Source organism: Onychomys torridus, chromosome 8 (genome assembly GCF_903995425.1).
Source record: "Onychomys torridus chromosome 8, mOncTor1.1, whole genome shotgun sequence".
In the NCBI taxonomy this organism is placed as follows: Eukaryota; Metazoa; Chordata; class Mammalia; order Rodentia; family Cricetidae; genus Onychomys; species Onychomys torridus.
This window is the reverse complement of record NC_050450.1, coordinates 56234836-56258563: the sequence shown is the minus strand read 5'-3', so window position 1 is coordinate 56258563 and position 23728 is coordinate 56234836. Positions and strand designations below refer to the sequence as shown.

At 44.0% G+C, this 23728-nt stretch overlaps 1 protein-coding gene across 1 annotated transcript in view; it reads right to left on the bottom strand.

Annotated features, from left to right (window-relative positions):
- Stx8 (syntaxin 8) overlaps window positions 1–23728 on the bottom strand; it is a 150302-nt gene that overhangs the window by 94629 nt on the left and 31945 nt on the right. The window contains exons 5-6 of the mRNA XM_036195240.1: window positions 15073–15197; window positions 4147–4239 (exon numbers count right to left, since the gene is read on the bottom strand). Coding sequence (XP_036051133.1) covers window positions 4147–4239; window positions 15073–15197 — 218 coding nt within the window. The remainder of the gene's footprint in view (window positions 1–4146; window positions 4240–15072; window positions 15198–23728) is intronic.

Here is a 23728-nt window from a genome sequence, read left to right as displayed (position 1 = left end):
ATCCCTTGTACCCCCTTTCTTTGTGGCCCCTTCCACTATCTTCAGAGCTACAGGGTACCATCTTGTCTTAGACATTGCATTGTCTTATTCTCCTCTGTCAAATCTCCCTCTGCCTCTCACCTGCAACCTTGCTTTCCTTTTGGTGGTGCCAGACAAGAAATTTAAGGCCTAGTGCCTACGTGGAGAGTGCTCTACCACAGAGCTATGCACCCCGACCCTGCGTTCCTTTAGATGGATACCTCTAACTGCATTTAGTGTCTACCTGCATAATCACAGATACCTTTCCGATCCCAAATGGCTCAACTTGACATGCCTGCAAAGTCCCTTTGCCCATATAGGGCAATATTTTAGTGATGGAGATGTGCCTATCTTGCCAAGTTTCAGGGAGGTAAATACACAATTTCATTCTCACTTTTCACAATGAAAATTCAGCTAGGAGTTCTAACAGATCTATAGGTGGTGATCCATTAATGCGTATGTGAAGTTTTGTTTGTTTGGTTTTTTTTTTTTGTTGTTGTTGTTTTGATTTTTCAAGACAGGGTTTCTCTGTGTAGTTCTGGCTGTCCTGGAACTCGCTTTGTAGACCAGGCTGGCCTTGAACTCACAGATCTGCCTGCCTCTTCCTCCTGAGTGCTGGGATTGAAGGCGTGCGCTGACGACGCTGCAGCCGCCGCCGCAGCCACCACCTGGCAGTGTATGTGAAGTTTCAAGAGCACCATGTCCTTCAATAAGCACTCATATTTCTAGCTCTCTGAAGGACTCGCTGGTGTCCTTGCCCCAAAACTGATGTTAGGAAGACAAGTGGCCTTCCCTGCCACCCCATTCTCCCATCCCCTACATACAGCAAACCAGTGACATACGCCTATATCACTGGGATCCCCCACTTCACTGCTATTCTTTCCGTTCTCGGGCCTGGTCATTGCATGTGAACAAGAAACTGGCATTGGCCGGCTGCTCTTAATTCCCCATGGTGAGAATGAAAACTGAATTCCTAAGTTAAAGATAATTTGATCCTTTGATGCTGTGGTTACGTTCTAAGTACAGTGCATATATTAGTAAGGATTGACCCTTTGTTCCAAAATGGTCTGGCTGGGCATTATTCTAGCCAATGGCTTCTCTAAGGAAAATCAAAGCAACCATTCTGTAGCTCCATAAATCATCTGGAGAGATTTACAACACACGTCTCCTCTGTCTGTGACCCTGACTTCTGTGACATGCACAAGTCCCGGGAAAGCTCCAGGTGGACTACAGACCTGACCCACCTAGAGACACCACCAGTCTTGCTTCAGTTTAGCAAAAGGAATGAGGCTGACTATAAGCCTGTCAGGGACAGGGTTGTTTTTTTTTTGTTGTTTGTTTGTTTGGTTTTTTTTCCAATTCTGAGAGTGTCCATTCTTGTGAGTGAAAATGGCTGAGCCTGCCCTATCTCTGAGGAGAAAACACATCAGAAACTACCCATATAAATAACTGTGGGCTCCCTGGGAGGCCACCACAGAGAAACCCAGCTTATGTTGGCAGCTCATGGAAAAGTACCCCATGTTTGTCTAGATCCACATTTATCTGACTGTGGGATGGAGATGGGGCGGGGGGGGGGGGATATGCAACGAGGGGGTAAGCTATGTGATAGTGATACAGAGAGAAAGAACTCGGCCATCGACCATACGCTCTGTGTGGCACAAGTAAGTGCGAAGGCTCTGTGCATGTGTGACGTGAGCATATGGAGTAAATATAAAAGTGCAGTACTAACTACATCCTCTCAATTCAGTCAATGAGGGCGTGGCAGCTCGATGAAATCATTCTGCTCTCCACCCCTGACCTCAGATCTACTTGTAAAGCTCTGCAGTTGACAGCTCATCAAGGCTACAGGTGAGACCGAACCTTCCCATAGGCTGGCCACAAGGGGAGTTTCTCCCACTGTCTAGGTGGGTGCAATGTAAACATGAGGGTCTACAAAGGTGGAGGGAAACATCAGCAGCATTAGTAGCAGTCAGGATACAGTATCAGCAGGACGTCTATTGTTGTTGGCTTTGAACACAGAAAGGGATGTAAGCCAAGGAATGCGGGTGGCCACTAGAAGCTGGAAAAGGCAAGGAAACCAATCCCTCCCTGGAGCCTCCAGAGAGGAATGCTGATCTCTTCTTATGCCTTGGTTTTCACCCAGCGAGACTCAAGGCCGACATGTGCGCTACCAAACTAACATAGGACACTAAGTCTCTGTTATTTTAAGCCGATACTTCTGTGATCATATCATAACAGGAATCAGACGCTCACTGAGACACGACCTGGGCTTTGAGAGGTGTTAGAGCATCCCAAGTAATCCTGATAGCCACTTAAGAGGAAGTCACGCCAGAATGCTTGCTTGTGCTGGGAAACACAAGGCAATTTGACCTGTGAAGTAGTGAGTCCCACACAAAACCATGCATCTTTTATTCTTAGTCACGTACCCACAGATACTGTGGCCCACACACACCACAGGATGACATGTTCGTCAGTTTGGGTCACACTCCCCCCCACTCCAGGCAAATTTCCTTGATAAAAAGTAAACAAACACCAGATAGCCAAGGTTGTCTTTTAAAAATAAAGCTTGTTATCTCATTAATGCTGTCTCGCAGTGAAGGAACTGCCCAAATGCCTGGATCAAACGCAAATCCATAATTGGCCTATTCATAACACCAGCAGGACAAGGAACAAACTGTCCCCCCAGTGCTAAGCTGTCGCAAGCCACATTAGGACTGTAGAGACAGAGGGCTCTCCACTTGCTTACAAGTTTATTTGCGTGTGACAGATGCTCAACAGCTGGATTTGTTTACTTATGATAGAGAAATGGACTGAAACCATGGGAACGATGACCACATTCTTTCTCGGGATCCTGGAGGGAAGTGCCTGTTGTATGGTTTTGGCAAGTGCAGCCTCCCTGCAGAGAGCGACTCCAGTCCACTACCAGGACTTCCATACCTACCCACACATGACGCTTTAACAGCACCTTTGCCTCCTGACCCTGCCCTCCGTGGCTAGGAAGCTGGTACAACAGAAAAGCAGCCCTATCAGCAAAGAGTTTCAATCCTGCCTTTTGTAAGAGCCATGGCATTCCGAGGGCTCTCTGGAGCTCTGAGCTTCGTTTCCAGCAATGAGTACATCGATACCTTCCTTTCCTCATGTGGAGTACATGACATGATGTGGACAGGGGGCTCAACACAAAACGAGAGCCACTGTGAACACCAGTGCATCGTGTCCCTGCTGAGGCTTCTCCCATTCTTGTCCTGTCTTCTCACTAAGCTGTAACTGCGCCAACTGCAGACTGGATGTTTCTGTTTGGACCTCCCTGCATCTCTGGTCGGATGCATGGAATTTGGACTCACAGTCTTGACTCACAAACCTCTGGATTGCACGGCGTCCCTCACAGTGACAGCACTGTTGTTTCCTGCATGCATCCCACCCTCTGTTTCCGTGGTTACTCTTGTTCGGGTTCTTACCCCCTCCATAACTCAAGCACCAGAGCCTCCCAAGTCCGAAGGCTCCAGACCACAGTAGCCTACAAGTTCCTTTTCCTCAAACCACATCTGTTTCATCAAGCCCTAAATGGACACCTTCAAACTTTTTTGTCCTGTGGTCTGGTCATTTATGATGGAAGAAGAGCAAACTCCATTGGGTGCAGAGATGATATGAGGCCCACACAGCTTTATTATGCTTTGTATCAAGGTACCAAACACCACACAATTTCACATCCTCCACAGAGAAAAATAGTTCTTGGGATAAATAGATCATAAACTATTTCTCAAAATAGTAGGGCCAGGTATGGTCAGTACACGACTGTAATCCCAGCACTTGAGAAGCAGATGCAGAAGAAAGTAATGCAAATTCAAAGCCAGCCTGATCCACATAAGAGTTCAAGGCCACCAGGGCTATAAAAACCAAAATTAATTAGGTTAAAGCAGCCACTGAGTACTGGAAAGTTTTGAGTGACATCTCTTCACACGGAATTTGGTAACTGCAATGTATATCGTCCACAAGCCACCACAACTGTAATAAACCACAGCAGTCGGCTGACTGCAGACCCCCTCGGTGCCGCCTGATCAAAAGTAAGTCAAGGGACACTTGAGCCCGAGGCTTTACTCCAGTGGCTGGAGACCTCAGCCTCCTCCTTACCATTCTGCTCATCCAGCTCATTCCCGATTTCCTGGCCCATTTGTTTCTGTCGACTGATGATGGAGGAAAGAGCATCAAGGCCTGCGTCCTGTTCTGAAAGAAAAGGACAAACAACTGACTAAAAATCAGAGGGAACCATTGTGAAGATAATATAAGCATGTATATGTGCAGATACAGACACTGACAGACAGACACACATACACAGAGATCCATCTGCCCAGCAAGTGACAGTCTTCAACATGCAGCACCATGGCTAGCATCACCAAGAGAAAAACATAAATACTTACTTCACGCCTCATACTGGAAGGACTTCCTGGTAAATTAAATATTTAAATATGAAACAGGAATCCTATTAAATTTGGCTACACCAACATTTAACCCTCTAGTATGTAGTACAAACAGAACAGGTACTCATCAACAATAACAGGGTAATGTTCTGATTTTTTAAATGGAGAAATAATACAGACAGAAACAATACCAAAGAATTTTGAAAGGGAAATAAGCACATAAACCCACACACACACACACGCACACACACATGTTGGAGCTAGAGGACAATTTGTGGACTTGGTTTCCTCCTGTGCCTCAGGGCTCAAACTCAGGTCACCATACTTTGGCTGCAAGCACCTTTACTCAGTGAGCCATCTTGTCAGCCTGGTATTTTTAAAAAATACAAATAAAAATCAGTAATAAGATTTGAGGACTTAGCAGATTTGTAAATATGGAAAAGAATAAGGATGGGCAAGGCGAACTGAAGTGTGAGGAACTTGTAGTCCTGAACACTGTGTAGTACAGAAGGCAAGTTCAACTCCCTGACAGAAATCCTTCTCAAGACTTCAATCCACTCACTCCTACTAAGTTTGGAAGATGTGTATAAAAAAATATACAGCAAAGCAATACTGCATCTACCAGGGCCTTCCCTAAAACACATCCCTCATGCTAGAACTCAGCTCACTGCCTCTCGGTTTATCTTTTTGACTAGCCTGGAGCTCTTTCTGGAGCCCTTGGTTGTTTTTTCTCTCCAGCAGGTGCAATATTTAGTAGTGATTGTCAATTTGATAGGGCATAGAATCACCTAGAAGACAAGCCTCCGGCCGGGCCTGAAAGAAATTCTCTTGCCCAAGTTACATGAGGTGGGGAGACGCCCCCTAAAGCGGACTGGAGTCCTAGACTATGTAAAAGGGGAACAATGTGACCAGCTGCTTCAAGCTCCCGTCACAGGAACTTCCCCACCAGGACAGACTGTACCCTTTGATGCATCTTTCTTCAAAGGGGCCATCCTGGTGATCTCTCCAAGAGCCTTGCTCCTTTGCTTCCAGGTGCCCTGAGCAGAGACTGTGGGGTGAGGTCTACCCTTCACCCTCGCACCATCTGCCGGTTGATGGTGACAGTGTGCCAGCCACAACTTCACTTCTTTATGCTTTTTAAATGACTGTTTCACATAATGGCTTATCTATGGGAGCAAAACCCACAAAGGTCTTCTCACTTAAGAGCTCACTAATGTCTACTTACAGTTTTGTATAAACCTTCTGTATGGAATTAAATCATTATACTTAGCTCTTTGATTCACCTGGAATGTATTTAAACTTAAAGTGTGAGGTAAGGACCCCTTGGTGACATCATTTTTTTGACAGAACGTACTTTTTAAAAACTATAAACAGCCTGCTGTGTCTAGGGACCATTCCAAGGCACCATTTTGCAGCAAAATCCCTTTATAATGAGGTCCACTTGGTCCTTAGTAGCAGCCTCCTGGATGGCCTCCAAGATAAATCTATCCTCAAACTCACACTGCTGAAGGATGTCTATGCTACAGCAAGATCTAAATGCATCTGAAGAATAATCCATAGATGGACCGAGGGTCGGCTCGCTGTGAAATGATGGGAAGTGGTTGAAAATGGAAAGCAACCACAGCTAAGTTTGTCCACTAGGAAAAGACACTGAAGTCCTGATACTGTTTTAGGCAGTGAGAACACAACTTGTCAGTGAGAACCAGCTACACTAACCTTTTCTCCCAAATTTATTGTCTCCTAGGCTCTCCCTAATGCACAACAGAAAGGAGAAACTCTCCCCTACTCTTATAATGCCCATTAGACTGGAGACCTCCTTAGCAGGTAATATGTTACAGTAAATTTTCATCCCACAACCCAGACATGGAAGATGCTGGGGAGGTCAAAATGATCATGTCAACCACCTGAGCTTCTCTGAGCTATAAATTGACATTTCGAAGAGGCAATGTTTTGGCCACTTGGTAATAATCAAAATGAAAGGCTGCTTCCAACAAAAATATCACCAGGACTCGCTGCAGACAATAAACTGCAGAAGTGTGACATTGTGACAGTTCATTCTCCATAATCTACCTCACTCTATCAAGGGTGCAAGGTCACAACAGGTCATTTGCAACATACCAAACTCTGAGTCATTCCTCAACTTTACAATGGTGTAGATTTTAAGATTTAAGACTGGATCACTGTGGGAGAAAGAAGAGTGTGTGTGTGTGTGTGTGTGTGTGTGTGTGTGTGTGTGTGTGTGTACATGTGCACGTGCGCGCACCCTCGAACCTGCAACTAAGTTATATTCCATGGAAAAGGCGACTTTGCAGATGTGATGAAGATGAAGGGGTCTGAGAAGGAGATGAGCCTGGAGAACCTAGGTGGACCCCCAACACAATCTATTAGTTCCCAGAAATAGGTTGCCCAGCTGCTGTTGGAGGGACACATGATAGAGGGTTAAAGAGATGCAGTTGCTGGCTTTGAAGATGAAGCTATGAGCAAGGAAAGTGGGGATCTTCTAGAAGCCGACAAGGCAAGGGGACAGGTTCTGCCCTAGGGCTTCCAGAAAGGAGTGCAGCCAGCTGACACCTTCATCTGAGCCTCTGGAGACCCAGGCTGAACTTCTGACCTTTAAACTTTAGTAATGTGAGTTTAAGTCACTATGTGTGTGCTAATTTATTGTGGGAGCACTAATACAATCATTTTTGAAAGTCCCTTTGGAACAATTAGGTGTGTAGATACTTCCTATATTTAGACATCCAGGAAAATGGTCCCCTAAATAACAATCACTCAACTGTGGGAGGACAGCTTGGTGGCAGTAGATAAAAAACAAAGGGACAGTCATCAGAACATATTATGCCAAAAATAACAAGCCCGATTCTAAGCAAGCCACTAAATCTAACCAATTTACAGAAACTCTCAAGGTCATAGAATATGCTCAACAACCTAGGGGATATGCACAGCAGGAACTAGCTAAGGAGAAAATACAGGGCGAACAAAGGGTTAACAAAGAAACAGCAGAGAAAAACTACTTTTAAAAGGATCATTCATATCAGTAAGACAGTTCAGGGAAGCAGTTATTAGTCACAATGTATGGCCTACATTCAGACCCTGAGTCAGATAGTCTGCTTATTTGATTGGACTGAGGAATTATTTCTAATTTGGCAGGAGTGATAACTGCATTATACTCCTTTTTAAAAACCAGTCCTGGGGCTGGAAAGATGGCTCAGCAGTTAGGAGAACGTGACTGCTCTTCCAGAGGATCCAGGTTCAATTCCCAGCACCCACATAGCAGCTCACAGCTGTCTGTAAACTCATTCCAGGGGATCTGACATCTTGACACAGACATACATGCAGCCAACACATCAATATACATAAAATAAAAAATAAAATAAAATAAAAACCAGTCCTTGGTGTAGAGAGATGGCTCAGAGGTTAAGAGCACACACTGCTTTGCAGAGGGCTTGAATTCAGTTCCCAGCACCCACACTGGGCAGCTCACAATCACCTGTTACTCCAACAGACCAACACTTTCTTCTACACTCCATGGGTACCTATATTCACATGTGCACATAACCACACACAGACACATGCATATATACGTAACTAAAAAAATAAACTTCTCTTTTAAAAAGTTCTTGAATTTTATAAACATATTTTAGAGATGTTTAGTATTTAGAGATGTGAAGTATTCGCTACTGAAATGACAAAATGTCTAGGGTTCACTTTAAAAACAATCCCAGGGCATAAGCATAAGGATCAGAGTTCAGGCCCCAGAGCCCATAGAAAAGCTAGACCCGTGGTAGAATATTATTTTAACTAGGCAAATATTTGTTTATGCTGTGGAATAATACTTTAATTATGTGAAGGTGTGTTACACATGTTTCTGCTGCTTTTGTTAACGAAGAAAAGATGGTTACTTTTGTTTATGCTGCATTTGTTTAATTGTGTAAAGATGTGTTGCATTTGTTTCACCTTGCTTGCCTAAGGCACCTGATTGGTTTAATAAAGAGCTGAACAGCCAATAGCTAGGCAGAGAAAGGATGGGGTGTGTGGCTGGCAGGCAGAGAGAATAAACAGGAAGAGAAATCTAAACTAACAGAGGAATGAGAGAAGGAAGAGGAAGAGAGAACAAGGGAGACACCTGAGGTAAGAAGCCAGGCAGCTGTCAGACAGACAGACACAAGAAGCAGTGGAAGTAAGATATACAGAAGGAGAAAAAGTAAAAAGCCCTAAGGCAAAGGGTAGATAAAGAGAAACAGGTTAATTTTAATGAAAAGAGCTAACCAGAAATAAGCCTAAGCTAGACCGAGCATTTAAGCTAGTAAGAAGTCTCTGTGTCATGACTTGAGAGCTGGTTGGTGACCTCTGCCTGGTGCAGAGGTGTGGTGGCGTGTGCTTATTATCCAAGCACCAAGGGAGTAGAGGAAGAGATTTCTGGGTCTTGCTGACCAGCCAGCCTAGGTAACTGGCAGGCCTCAGGTCCCAGGAAGAGGAAAGAGTAGCAGTAGACATCTCCAGAGGAACGGTACCCAAAGGTGATCGTTAACCTACACATGTATGAAAAACACATGTATGTGCACCACATGTGTATACACATATACACATCCTAGAGGTGGGTAAGTGGGTACATACAGATAGAACCAAACTAGGTATGGGGAGATAATTATTGAAGCAGGATGAGGAAAAGAACATACCTTTACTCTACCATGTTTGAAATTTCCCACAGCCAAAGATCATCAATATATTAATAAGTAAACAAAAAAGAAGAGGCTAGGGATGTGGCCCTGTTGTAGAATACTTGCCTAGCGTGTGCAAGGCCAAGTTCAGTCCCCAGCACTATTTAAACAAAGGCAAGCAGAGGGACCAGAGCTAAGCACAGTCCTCTGGTCTGCATGCATGAGGCTGAGAATGTCTTCCTTCCTTTGAGAGTCCAGCTAGTGGCACAGAGCAGCTCCATATGTTACCAGGAACTTACACGGGTACTCCTGGCTGTTTAAATCGAGGGACTGCACAGGGCCTTTCCAGCTTTACAGTTTCCACTAGATGGAAAGGGTCTGGCAATACTGGATGGTCCTCTGAGTTTAGGAAGCCCAAAAAACACTTGATGTTATGATATCCAATACCCAGAGAGAAACAATTATCACCTCGCACTTAATGTATGGAAGGAATGCTCCCTGGAGAAGAACAGAGAGAATGAGGAAAAGATAAAGTCAAATGTAAAATCTAAAAATAAAAAAGATGAAGTTAAGCCAGACAAAGGAATCCATCATTGTATTTAGAAGATCCTCAGAACAAGGTCTCAGAATAGATGGTTTTTATTTTGGTTTAGTTTTAAGGTTTTTGGGAAAGGACTCTAATATATCTGGTAGCTACAAGGAAGAGTATCTTCTGAGAATGCTGTCTATAATTAGAACTATCCCAAGATTTCCTACCAGTATTTCTCACTGTAAGATGGAGTCTGGCTTGTCACCATCCTGTCCCCATTTCATAGGAAAATATTTACCGACTATGAGAGTTGATCCTGCTGTCAATTTGATGCGATTTGGAATCACTATGGAAACAAACCTGTGAGCAGGCCTGTGAGGAAATTCCTAGATTAGGTAACTGAGGCTGGAAGTTCCACCTTAAATGTGGGCAGCGCCATTTCACCAGCTGGAGCCCAGACTGAATTAAAAAGGATGGAGAGAGCTGAGGCCAGCATCTGTCTCCCTGCTTCCTCACTGCAGATGCCATGTGGGCTCAGTTAAACTCCTGCTTCTGTGACTTCCCCAGGATGGACTCTCTCTGTCTTCAAACTGTGAGCCCAAATCGGGCCTCCCTCCTTAGTGGCTCTGTCAGGCAGAGACGGTCCCAGCAGTTAGAAAAGCAACTCCCTGAGACCAGAATTCCATAGCAAATGCTCGGCCTAGAATGAACAGCTACAAATAGGGGCAACTAGGCTGTGCTAATTTAGGAACCTCACCAACAGACCCCTAAGCAGAGGTGGGGGACCCACACTCCATATCCAACTGCTTGACTCACGCCTGCACTGACCACTGTCTCCTTCCTTTGCTCTGTCTCAGATCCTGAGGAGACCAAGTCACTGTCATCACCACAGTCACCTCGGCTAAGGCCTATGTACATCCCAAGCTACTGCTTAAGTACTGGGCTAGCCTTAGGTAACTGGCTGTCACGAGGCCTAGCTTCTAGACTGAGCAAGAAAGGTATTCACTGCCTGCAAGCCTGTGATCTAGCAATAAGATTATTTGGGGGTGATTTCCAGAGTATTTCTCCACACTAAAGTACAGAAAGGCTAATCAATACCACAGGCCAAAAGGCAATCAGAAATGTTTTTTTCTGACTCATCTTTATCTAGCATAGGGTCCAGCAATAAAGTAGAACCACAGCACATCACAAGGTTCCTGGAGCCCAGGAAATGCTACCAAGCATGTGGGGCAAAGATCACTCTGATGTTTATGTTTAGCTTGAAGCTTTACTAGTGGTGCAACAGGGGAGCCAGCATTTCAAGTCACGTCTAGAAAGAGCATGTTAATAAAGTTACCCAAAACGTGGGCTATTCTACTTCCTGTCCCAACACCCGGAACCAGAGGCCAAAGGGCTTGCGAGGGGCAGAAATCTCAGCAGAGGAGAGGCTATGGCTTGGAGATGCTCCTAAGAAGCATACAGGGCACGCGCTCACACCCAACCTGAGCAATCCCCGAGTGCAGCACATTCTCAGGGACAAAAATACTTTTCCTGACTGAACACAGCTTTCCTTGGCAAATAGCAAGGACAGGAAAATCCACTTGTATTAGTGCTAGGCAGTGCTCCCAGAAAGCATGGCTACCTCAGAGTGAAGGACGGTGGGTGAGCTGTGGAACTCCACATCAAGCTGCATTGCTTTCCAACAGACACACTTCCTGTCAAACACAGCGATGGGTCAAGTGCGCGAAATGAAAGGCACAGAGCGCCAGTGTTTCGTTTACTAGGTAATTTCATTGTGAAGAAGAGTTCAAAATAGAATTAGACTCCTGTTTATGGCCAAGATGGACTGATAGGAACCAGATTTCCTTCTGGCCTGGATGAACACGGAGCAGAGGAAACAGGCAAAATATTCGAATCCACTGTTTCAAGAAACACACATCGGCAGACAAGGCAAACTCTGAGAGGGAAACAAAAGAGATATGCACTAAGCTTGCCCAGACTGCTGCTGGTGAAGGCTCCCATCGTGGTGAGGGGCTGGATTCCCAGGTGGGATCCAGTGGACATCCTGAATTGAGTCCAAAGGGGTCAACAGCTGGCGTGCTAGCGAGAAGAAAGTTGGTCTGGCAAGGCACGCGCACCAAGTCCTCGCCGGGTGTCACTCGGGGCTCATAAGAAGTGAGAAAGAGACCCAGGGCTGAGTCACTTCAAAGGGCAGAAGGCATCATGTTCTAAACTCGACCATGGCAAGACACTGCCTGCATTCCCACTAAACAGGTCACCTTGGTCCTCCGAGAGCACCATGCAGAATATTCAGAGTAGTTTAGGCTCAGTAGTGCAGTAAATTACCTCTGGACTGGAGGCGAACACGTTCTGTAGGGGCCACATAGGAAGCGTTTGAGGCTTTGTGGCTCACGTGGTCCCTAAAGCAGCTATTCAGCTCTACTACTGCCAAGTGGAAAAGTATCTATGGATATTGTGTGAGTGAGTGAGCATGGCTGTGTTCCCATAAAACTGAATTCATGAGCCCTGAACTTTTAATCTCATATAATTTTTACAAGTCACAAAATATTCTTTTGATTATTTTTTTTATCATTTAAAAAAATTTAAAGCTGTTTTTGACTTGCACACCATCACAAAAAATAAGATTTGGTTCATAGGCCAGGTTGGCTGATCCATGCTCTGAAATATTTTAGACATCTCTTTCATCTGTCTTTAAAAATAAGACCCAGGGCCAGTGAGATGGTTCAGTTAGAAAAATCACTTGCCTTGTGGGTCTGATGATCTGAGTTCGATTCCAGAGCCCACGCTGAGTTAGAAGGCAAGAACTGACTCCACAAAGTTGTCCTCTGACCACCACATGGGCACCATAGCATGCATGACCCTAGACATTGTACATACATATATCCATGCATATATGCAATACAAAATAAAGTATTTAAAATATATAAAAATCAAAGCATGACCCAAATAATACAGCTGTATCTCACAACAACTCACAAAAATATTTCTAGAAAATTCAAAAATATCCAATATTGGAAAAAAAACAACCCACAAAACTTGGATCCAAATAAACATTTCCTATTAAGAGCGAAACAAGGCAAGGCTATCTATTTTCAACATTGTACTAGGTTGCAGCAGGTACAATAGGGCAAGAAGAATAAATTAAAGGTATCTATATTAAAATTAAAAAATGTAATTTTCTTACTCATAGATAACAATTATTTGTATCAAAAAAAAAATCTACAAGCAGGGCGGTGGTGGTGCACACCTTAATCTCAGCACTTAGGAGACAAAGACAGGAGGGTCTTCGTGAGTTCGAGGCCAGCCTGGTCTAAGAGTGAGTTCCAGGACAGGCACCAAAAGCTATACAGAGAAACCCTGTCTCAAAAAACAGCAAAACAAAACAAAAAAAACCCAACAAAGCTACAGATTCAACAAAAAAGCTACTAGAGCATATTAATCAGAATAAGCAAAATTGCACAATCCAAAAAACAATACGAAGATAAACAGCTTTATCTATGAGTAGTAATCAGATACTGAACATTTTAAAATGCTATTTATAATAAAAGTGTCAAATACTTAGGGATAAGTCTGACCAAAGGCATATGAGGGATGTATAATGAAAATTAAAAAGCAATGCTAAGAAAAATTAAATAATAAGTGAAGATTATTTAGTGATAAATCCATCTTATGGATTCAGAGATTCTTGTTGATGTGACATCAGTTCTCTCCTAAATAATAATCTGAAAAATGTAACTGCAATCAAAATTACAAGTGCCACTGTTTTCAAAGATTCAAAGCTGAATTTAAAGTTCAGATAGAAGTATGAAAACCCATGGGAATACCCAAAATTACTGAGAAAAAACAAAGTCTGGTGGCCTGTGTGGCTTGGTTGAACATCCTATCAAAAAGGCATAACACTCAAGACCCCATAAACACAAACTAACAGAAAAGAACAGAGCACAGAAATGGGGTTATACATATATACCGCTTGATGATTTTTGACAATGGTAGAGAAATTCAGTAGTGAAAGCAGTGCTTTACTTTTTAACGGTTCTAAGCCAAATAAGATATCCAACGCAAAAAGAGCCTAACAATTCAACAAGATCACAGAGCTAATGTAAAAATCTAACTTCATAAAACTACTAGAAGAAAAAGCAGTAAACCTTGCAGCATTGGCAGACTGAATGTTTTCTTAGATATAATCAGAACAGACATCCTACAAGAAGAAACTGGTCAACTGGACTTAAGAACTTCCACGGTTTGAAAGACATCACTGAGAGGGAAAGAGGAAGCAGAGACGCAAGGAAACCTCCATAGAGCACGTGTGCGACCATGGGCCACACACTTGGTAGCAGCCAGCCAGGGGCCCTCGCAGGGCCCTGCGTAACCTGTTCTCTTTCTCAAAACAAAACTGAGGTGTCTGCCAAGGGAACTGAAAGGACCTATGAAAACATTTTCATGTTAATACAAGAGTAAACTATTTCAAAAGATGTCTTAGGAGAAAAAAAATCAACACGTGAAGATTCACGTGACAGTCCAGTTGCATTAAAAAATTATCCATAGAGAAAGAAGCCAGATCCCCTTCCCAAGAGAGTAAATACTGGATGAGTCTACTCACATGAAACTGTGGAAAACAGAAACCAATTAGGAGTGACAGAAAGCAGATCAGCTGTTGTCTAGGAATGGGGGAGAGACAACAGGAAGGCTCTCCAAGAGACACGAAGGAGCCTTCCGAGAACTGTGGTCACTGTCTTGATTGCAGCAATGTGTGTATGCTGAAGTTCGTCCAGTCATGCGTATCAAGTATGTGCGGCTCATGATAATGCCATTTATACTTCAATAAAGCCGTCTTTAGAAAGAACGGCACATGTGTTGACATGGAAAAAATATATTAAGTTAAAGACTATGAAATGGTCATATAGTAAGAGAGCTATGTGCCTCACGGTTTACATAAAATACATGTATTTATACTAAATATACTCATATATGAATATACAAACAAGACTGAGGGCACACATGCTAATCTACTTATAGTTTTGAGACTGGAGAAGCAGCCCAGAGCACTTCCCATCCTGTCTGTCCCTAATCTTGCTGTATAGTACATTACTTCTGAAATTAAAAAACAAAACAAAACAAAAACCAACCAAAAACAAAACAAAACAAAAAAAATCAAGAAACTTAAAAAACAGCACCTTAGGCAAATGTGGTGGAACCCACAATAAAAAGGGAAAATTCTGATAGCGCAGACAGACCTGGGGGTAAAAGGACAAACTGATGATGGCCAAGTCAGTGGTACCAATGACATCTTTTCCTAAAGCATCTTGAGGCCAAAAAAGAAAAGCAAAAAACCCAAGAGCTTTACAGCAACAATCATTTTGACTCTAGTTTTCAATGGAGATAAGGAAAACAGTCAAGTTCAGGGTCAATGCGGCAGGTGGGTGACCCACAGTCCTGGGGTGATCAGTACCTTGGAGAATTTTCTGCTGCTGTTGCCGGATCTCGTCGAAACCCAAACCTCTGGTCTCCTCGGGCTCCTCACAGAGCCAGGGGTTGGGAGTTCCTCGCTTCATTTCTTCGCTCATCAGGCTGGACCTTAGAACGATAGTAAACGCATTACAGGTTTCACAAAACACAACTTGGCTGAAAAATCACTCCCACAAGCACGCAGGCCAGTGTGGCACGCTTCAAAAAGTCATCTCCACAGTTTATTGCCCTCTTAGTTTATTCTAGGAACCATGTCCAGGGCTGGAAGAGATCTGAGGCTAAGACATAACATGGTCCCTAGGCAATTACATGGTATGATGAAGGTGGGGGAGAGCTCAGCACTCTACTAATCGTCTAAGTTACCCTGGACTCAAAAACCAGCCAAGTTGGTTCTTCAGTCTCAAAACCACAAGCCAATTGGAAGTTGTCTGTTTATTACAACAAATTTTGTTGTTTCACAGACTTGGGGACACAAAAGGCACCAATATTATTTTTCATGCAATATAATACGGTGCTTACAGATTATAACATAAAAGCAATAAAATTTCCCACTAGAGGGTACTTGGTTGGTCACAGAAACACATGCAGAGTTTCAAATCCAGTTTTGTGAATACAAATCATAACAATCACACTCAGAACTGTCAACTGTGATCAGTTCCCCCTTGAAGTAACCCACATTTGGCTCTTGCACAACACATACAGGTATCCTGTCTGAGAACAAGGAATACAGTTCTTGCCCCTGCCTCCTGTCCAAAGGATGAGAGAATCACGTTGCCTGGGAAACTCCTCTGACTATCCTAACACGGAGTTGAACACTCACACTGGTGCTATTGAGGAACCTGGGAGAGGAGGATGGGGGCGTGGTAGGAGTATCACAGCCTAACAGTTAACTCGGATTAAGGAACTGCTATGTGCAGGCACTCTCCAGCTGATTTTGTGTGTACTCGTTCATTTCTCCATTGTTTATCAGTCTTCAAGCCCTGATGGCATCTCTTGTATTGCCTAGAAGTAACTGCTACCCTACTGCTTGGCCTTTCATACAGTTAAGCCTTCTGACCACCAGGTAGGAAGGAGGACATGAAAACCTATGCTGTACCCTGCTCCCCAGTGTAGAGGAATAGCCACCAGCATGTCACTTAATGGCAATATATGGGCAGTAACATCTGCCCAGGAGGTTTTAGCAAGGATTAAACAGAGTAATTTATGTATTCAAAAACTATTTCCTCAGTGCTCATTATTTGGTAGGCACAACTTTAATCAATAGAGAAAGTAGGAAAAAAAAAAAAACCACTCTACATAATCTGACCGAAATCTTTATCCTGACAACACACAGCTTCTCCATGTAGGTGTTGTCCTCATGCCCTCGTGTGTACCTGGATATGCTTGTGTGCGTGTGTCTGTGCATGCATGTGTGTGTGGGATGCTAACAGTGTGTTCAAAATGCTGAATGCAGTGTTTGGGAAATAACACCTTTTTCAATAAATTAACCATTTTCATTATATCAATTACTGCATTGTTTATTAGGTAGCATTAAGATTATTTTTAATAAGTTTATATTTAATAGGTATTAATTTCATATTTTGTCACTTTAAAACTAAAAAAAGAAAAAAAACCTTCAAGAAAACCTAGATCAAACACAGAGACTGTTTTTTGATTCTTTGGACTAAGATTTTATGCGCAGGTCTGGTCTCTTATTCAAATGTACCAATTAACATGCCAAACACAAGTATGACTTTCTTCCAGTCTGTCAAAAAGACAGACGTGTTCTTTAAGGCCTTACTTTCCATGATTGGCCCCCAGAACCCGGGATGCCGAGGCTTCACACTCATTCCACATGATAATCACTTAGCTTCACCTAGCTTTGAAGACAAGGAGGAAGGCAGAGAGAAAAGGGAAGCCAAGCAGGCAATTTGCAATCCAAGCTTACTCATCAACTCCCAAGTCATCTCGCCAGCACCAGCAGGAACCTCGTATAGTTGTGTGTGGCTCACTGCAAAAGCCTGGGCCAGAGACTAAAAAAAATAAAATCACCTGAGACTCACAAGTACATCAATGGTCAGCTTCCAACAGTTGCAACTGACTGATACTGCTCCAAGGTTAGTGTTAAAATGCTCTGCCTTGAGCCCTTCTCTCTCTCTCTCTCTCTCTCTCTCTCTCTCTCTCTCTCTCTCTCTCTCTCTCTCACACACACACACACACACACACACACACACACACACACACTATTAAGGTATTATTATTAAGGGGCAAAACCCAACAAATGTGAGGTGTTTTTTAAACAATCTCAATAAATGGCAAGTTTGGACTACAGCTGTGTTTATGTGTGCAGTTTGTGTGTCCTTGTGTGTGTAGTATGTGTGTACTTTAAGTACCTATTGGGAATAAGAGTGAAAATGTGGACACCAGCTAATATCAACTGTAAACACGACACAGGGGACACTTCCCGGAGCTGAGCTACGGCCCTGTCCCTGCTCTGAGTGGGTGTTCTCACTTCACTGGTGTCCCAGGCCTGCCAGGAATGCACCTTAAGTATCCCAGTATGCCTATATGTCTACACGCCATTCTCCTCATCAGTGTTTATGCTCCACTTCACAGATGGGTGCCATTATTAGGTAGTACTGTTCTACAGACAACGCCTTAGTAGAATCAAGATCAGACTCCGGAAGTAAGGGTAAAGAATGGCACATGATTAAAAAGCAACTGAGTGGCCAGCCCTGAAAGTATATACATACAGGTAACAATATGACAATATGGACTGAGCAGGCTGTATTTACATATTTAGGAATATATATGATATATATTGCATTTACACACATACACATATATGAAATAATAATTAAAGAAAAGGGTGAAGAATCTGGTGGGGATACATGGGAGAGGTTTAAGGGAGGATTATTTCAATTTCAAAAAATTATGAAATAAATATGTTAAAAAGGAAGCCCTTCAAAAAAGTAAAAATTAGGGGAAAAAAAACCCCGAAAATCCATCAAATACAAAATTTAAAAAAAGCAAGGCCCGTCTCCCGTCCCTTTACCCTGCAGGAAAACCATCACCAAGCTGAAGACTTTCTCACACACTGCTGCCTGTGGTGCCCACAGGTGCTCTGCTGCCGGTCTCGCCTAAGAATCCACAGCAGTAAGCGTGCGTGCGCAAGGTCAAATTCACTCCTTTGTCCCATAAGCCTGTCTTCCCCAGGTTCTTGATTCTGCTTAGCAAACCAGGCCTTCAGGGCACTGTGCTATTAGCCCTCTGCCAGGTCTCAGCAGTGACCAAGGTCTTCCTCAGAGATGGTTCCCAAGTTCCTGCCGGCACCCCCCTTTGGTACAGCCAGCCTAGGTGACCCTCCAGGCACCCTCATCCAAATCATCTTATTTTTTGCTGCTAGAATGATTGAAGACTAAAGCCTCCCATATCATCTCCTGATTTTATAACTTGACTCCCTGGAACTATAGGTTAAGTGTGAGCTTTAGAAGATGGTCCCATGGTCTCCGCTCCCAACATCCGCCTTCCACACCCTTCTGCTTGAGCCCTGTGTGAGGCTCACTACCACTCAGACAAAGGCACTAACTTTCACACTCTCATGTTTTTGCATGAGTCTGGAGTGTCCCCACCCCCACCCCTTTGTCCATCTGGCAAAATTCTATTCATCCCTTAAGGCTCAACTCAAATGTCACTTCTGCTGCTGAGTCCTTCCTGATCCCCACTCCATCCCCCTTTCCTCAAATCAATCACTCGCGGGGCGCTCCCATGGCACTCTGTTCACAACCTCTAACGTGACATTTATCAAGTAGGATTGTAGTTAGTTATTTACTCATCTGTCTCCCTTCCTAAATTATGAGCTCTGTGAGGAAAGAGGCCACAGGACAGTCATGTTTATATCCTCAACACCCAAAAGATGGAGCCCCGGAATATGCTGGAGAAGCAGCATTCAGGAAATGCTTAGACAAACAGAGCTGGGAACCCACTGAGGGCTTTAGCTGGAGGGAGCCAAATGAGAACTGTACTTAACATTTTCATCTGGAGAAATTAAAACAAAACCGTAATCAACTGCTACCTGCCTTCCTGACTTCACAGTGACTACGGGTGCTCAGCTCAAGCAGATGGAGAGAATTACTTTGAAAGGGAAATCTGTCAGTAAAACACCTTCCAGCTCAACCTCGCATTCTCAGCGACAAGTCAGGAGGTCTTCTCTTAAGTTAAAGAAAGGACATGCTAATTACTGTGCTTCTGAGATGGAACAGGCTCGATTTTCCCTTTTCAGTTACTGTGGATCAAACCCAGGGCTGGTCAAGCATTACCACAGAGCTACAGCAACAACATCTCCTGTTTTCTTTTTTGAGCGGAGGCCAAACTGGCCTTGAATTCTTGGGCTCAAACAACCCTTCGACCTCTCCAGGTGGTGGTGGGGTACAGGCCCACACAATGAATGGTGCGTGTGTGTGTGTGTGTGTGTGTGTGTGTGTGTGTGTGTGTGTGTCTTTGCTTTTTAATAAATCAATAATTTCTGTGCATGTTCTTTGAAGGTAAACCTTATCTATAATAATACAAAACTAATAAACATGATAGTATATTAGAGTCCTGAAAATGTTTCATGATCACTTAGAAGGACATAACATGATTGTACTTTCAGCATCCAAAGAAAATAGTGTATGTTATTAAATTATAATAACATGGGGGGGAGCACAGATAATCCATCTCCCTGCTGACAAATTCCGTTGGAACCTGTCAGAGTTCACAGGGAGGGCATTCTTATCAACTGAACAGAGAGCTGAAAAGAAGTGAATTCCAAGAAGGAGCTTTTCTTAGCATTTCAAAAAGATGTCAACCCGACTAGGGAAAATGTTTGTTTTGTCTGGAAAAAAATATCAATGTTTGAGCATTCACAGACCACAGGGAGGTTTACAGTTGGGAGCGGCGAGGCGAAGTTCTTTCTAGAGTGTCAGTGAACTGGGCTGTATCGACAAAGGTTTCTAGCTGGCCTTACCCACAGATGAGAAAACGCCCCTGTGGTATGAAAGGCTAATTCCTTTCTCAAAACGTTTCGTGTAGTTTTGCTCTGTGGATATAAAGATGCACAGAGGCTCAAATTTCAATCAGAAATGGACTCTCTGACATAAATTCTTTAGAGACGCGCTCTGGCAGCAACGTGCAGACTGGATTACACTGCCGAGGGGCTGCCGAGCGGGGAGGCGAAGAGCTAGTGCAGCAACTGAGGTGGGTGGCGAAGGCGGTCAGGAGTGGAAGCTGACTACAGGGAGCGGTGGGGACAGATAATTAGACACCCATTTAATGCCACCAGTCTGAGGGCGCAGCCTGGATGAAGGGGGTGAACATTCCCAAGTCCGCTTGAGTTGCTGAATCAACACAACTTAGGGAAAAGGAAATTTCTCATTAGCATTCAAAGTTCAACACAGCTTCTGAACACAACCCCCAAATCACACTGCTCACTCGAGACGAATGTCCTGGTAGGCCAGCATCAGGGTGCTAATCATCTATGGGCGCCAGGTAGGGTACTTCCTTCAGCCTGGTACGCCACTCTCCTAGTTTGCACTCTGTCCACACACCTACTCACACACCCATCCATACCACAACTAATGGAGCACTTCTGTCAAAGACACTAATCTAGGGGCTGAGAAGTCAGCAGGACACGTACCCCTGGTCTCACAAAGCGGACACACTAGGGATGGAGATGCCCAACTCCGAGCCTGGCCCGAAGCTGATTCCCAAAATATTTCCATGGTTAATTAAAATAAGTAATCCCCAGTGAGTTCAAGCCCAGAATAAATAACTCATAGACAGATAATGTTTCCTTGCCTGTCATCGAAGGACATGTCATCATAGTGTCCTCAAACCTACCGTAATCAACTAGTTTTCTGTTTGCTTTGCTTTGCTTCCCTTTCCCCCCTTAGTGATGGGGATCAAACTTTACACATGTTAGGCACCCACTCCACCAAGGAGCTGTATCTCTGACCGTTTTCCCCCGGTTTTAAACCAATCCCATTGTTCTCCTGACGAACTGTTTGCCGAACTTAGCTGGGTGACTGGGTGGCCCGACACAATCTAAGAAAGGGCATTTTCCCATTCAATACAGCCGCCAACAGCAACTCTGAAGGACAGAGCTGCTTTGAGGTGATGATCTGCAGTGGGAGGGCTCTGGCGGCCCATACACCGGCCCTTCCGCCTCTTCCAGCCCAGCAGCTTTCCTAGACTGTCTTCACAATTCCATCAGTTGCCTTTTTAATATTAATAAAAAGTTCCATATTAAATGAAAATCTTAACAGTTCACAGAAGAAGAGCCACGCAGGGCACTGACAGGTCATCAGAGGACATTATTTTGGCCGCCAATCCAAATACTGGAAGTCAAAGTATTATCCCCGAGGAGAATCATCTCTGTAAGCTAAAATCAGCACCAAAAGAAAGTGCTCTTTGAATGAATTATTTGATCCTCATAGGTACCTTAAAGGTAGAAACGCAATGGGGTGGCACACAAAAACCTAAGCCTTCTGGTCAGAGTAGCAATCACAATACCAGCTTCATGGTGACTGAGCGCCTCCTGCTGGTCAGTGGGGGACGTTCAGCTACAATAACCGGCCAACCGTCATTGTAGGCATTTGTAAGCCAACTCTGTACTTTATTAATACAAAATGTGTGCTTGTAAACATGGTTAGAAGTAAAATGCACAATAGTGACCAAGAGGCTCACACAATATGAGGAGCCACATCTCTGTTCCTCGTTCGCATAGTTCTTTATAATCCAACAGTTTCATTATCTGGTGAGGGTCTAGATGAGATGAACAATACATGTTTTGCACTTAGAAATGCCACATGTCTAACACGTACAACTAACTCTGCCTCAACATGATCCTTTCCCCCTTATTCAGAATGTTTGTTTCCACTCCATTCCTTTATAAATGCTCAACGGATTGTGCACACCAGCTCTGATCTGGGAACAAACATGCTATGTGTAGTGTCACAAACTCACTGGCTGGCAGGCAACAGTGGTACAAATCTGTTTGGCAACCGATGTATAAGAATGCAAATATGGCACTAAAAGACTAATTAAGGGTGTCAAATGGTAATGTATATACAATCAATACACACGGAGCCAAGGACCACCTACATGGCCATCAGTTAGCCTCAACAATTCAATTTTTATTACACTGAACCAGCCATCTCCTGCCTAAAGATGCCGATTAATGAGATGGAGGCCCATACTTTTAACCATGGTACCCTTTTGCTGTGGGGACACAACACAGGAGTCTGTAAGGCACCTCGGGTGACTTTTTAAAATACTTTATTTATGCGCATTGGTGTGAGGGTGTCAGGATCCCCTGGAAGTGGACTTACCAACAGTTGTGAGGTACCATGTGGGTGCTGGGAATTGAACCTGGGTCCTCTGGAAGAGCAGCCAGTGCTCTTAACTGCTGAGCCATTTCTCTAGGCCCTCAGGTGACTTTTATGCAACCAGCTGGCCACCAAATCTATAGCATCCAGGAAAGCATAAAGTGGGCAGGGTGGTACACGCACGCCTACATCCCAGCACTTAGGAACCAAGGCAGGATTCTGCAAATCTGAGGACAACCTGGGGTATATGGCGAGTACATACAGGCAAGCCCAGTGGCCAGCCTGGGTTATAGAGAGACCCTGACTTAAAAAATACATTAAAAAGTTCAAAATGGGGGGTTGGGGATTTAGCTCAGTGGTGGAGTGCTTGCCTAGCAAGCACAAGGCCCTGGGTTCAATCCTCAGCTCTGGAAAAAAAAAAAAAAAAGTTCAAAACTGAACGAGGGGCATAGTGTACAGACCCCACTCATCTCTCGGGGCTACCAGTGCCTCCTCGGCCTCTTTCCTACTGCACTCTTCTATTTTCCTGCACAGCTTTTAGGGCCCCTGCCACACGATTCTGTACAACATCCTCTGCAGTGTATTGTTCTCTGGTCACTTTGTGCAAAGACAGAAAGACCTTCACACGGGATGCCATTGCCTGGCCCTCTGCCAACATTAGTGAGAGCGAGCACTCAGTCCTGGCTACAGGGCGCTTTCCAGTTCACAAAGGGCCTTCGCATGTACCCATCACATGTGAGCTGCACAAGCTGCAAGAGTCATGGTCATCTTCATTTTACAGGAACTGAAATGTGAATTAAAACTCGAACCCAGGTTTTCTTATAATCATATGTTCCTTCACACAGGCAATGCTGACAATATGGTGCTACAGGGGTCCTACTGTCCCCAGATGCAAAGAGCAGGAGAAAGGTCAAAGTACTCAAAGCCGGTGGTGGGAAACCAAGATGAAGAGAGACAGGAGACAAGCCCAGAGCAAAGGATGCTGGCTCCCTCTCTGAAACTGGTTCAACTCCAACGACACAGTAACATGAAACATGGCATCTTCTCTGTAAACCAAACGAGTAAGCCTTCCTGGGCACCTCTGGAGACTGTGAAGGTAGATTAAGACTGACAGATGGACTGATCTGTCTACCTACTTATCTACCTACATTTTCATTTCTTAATTTGTATTTATTAAAAAGTTTAACTTGGGAGACTGCAGAGATGGCTCATGAGGTAGAGTACTTGCCACATAAACATGAGGATCTTACTTCAATCCCTAGCAGCCATGTTAAAACAAACAAACAAACAAACAAA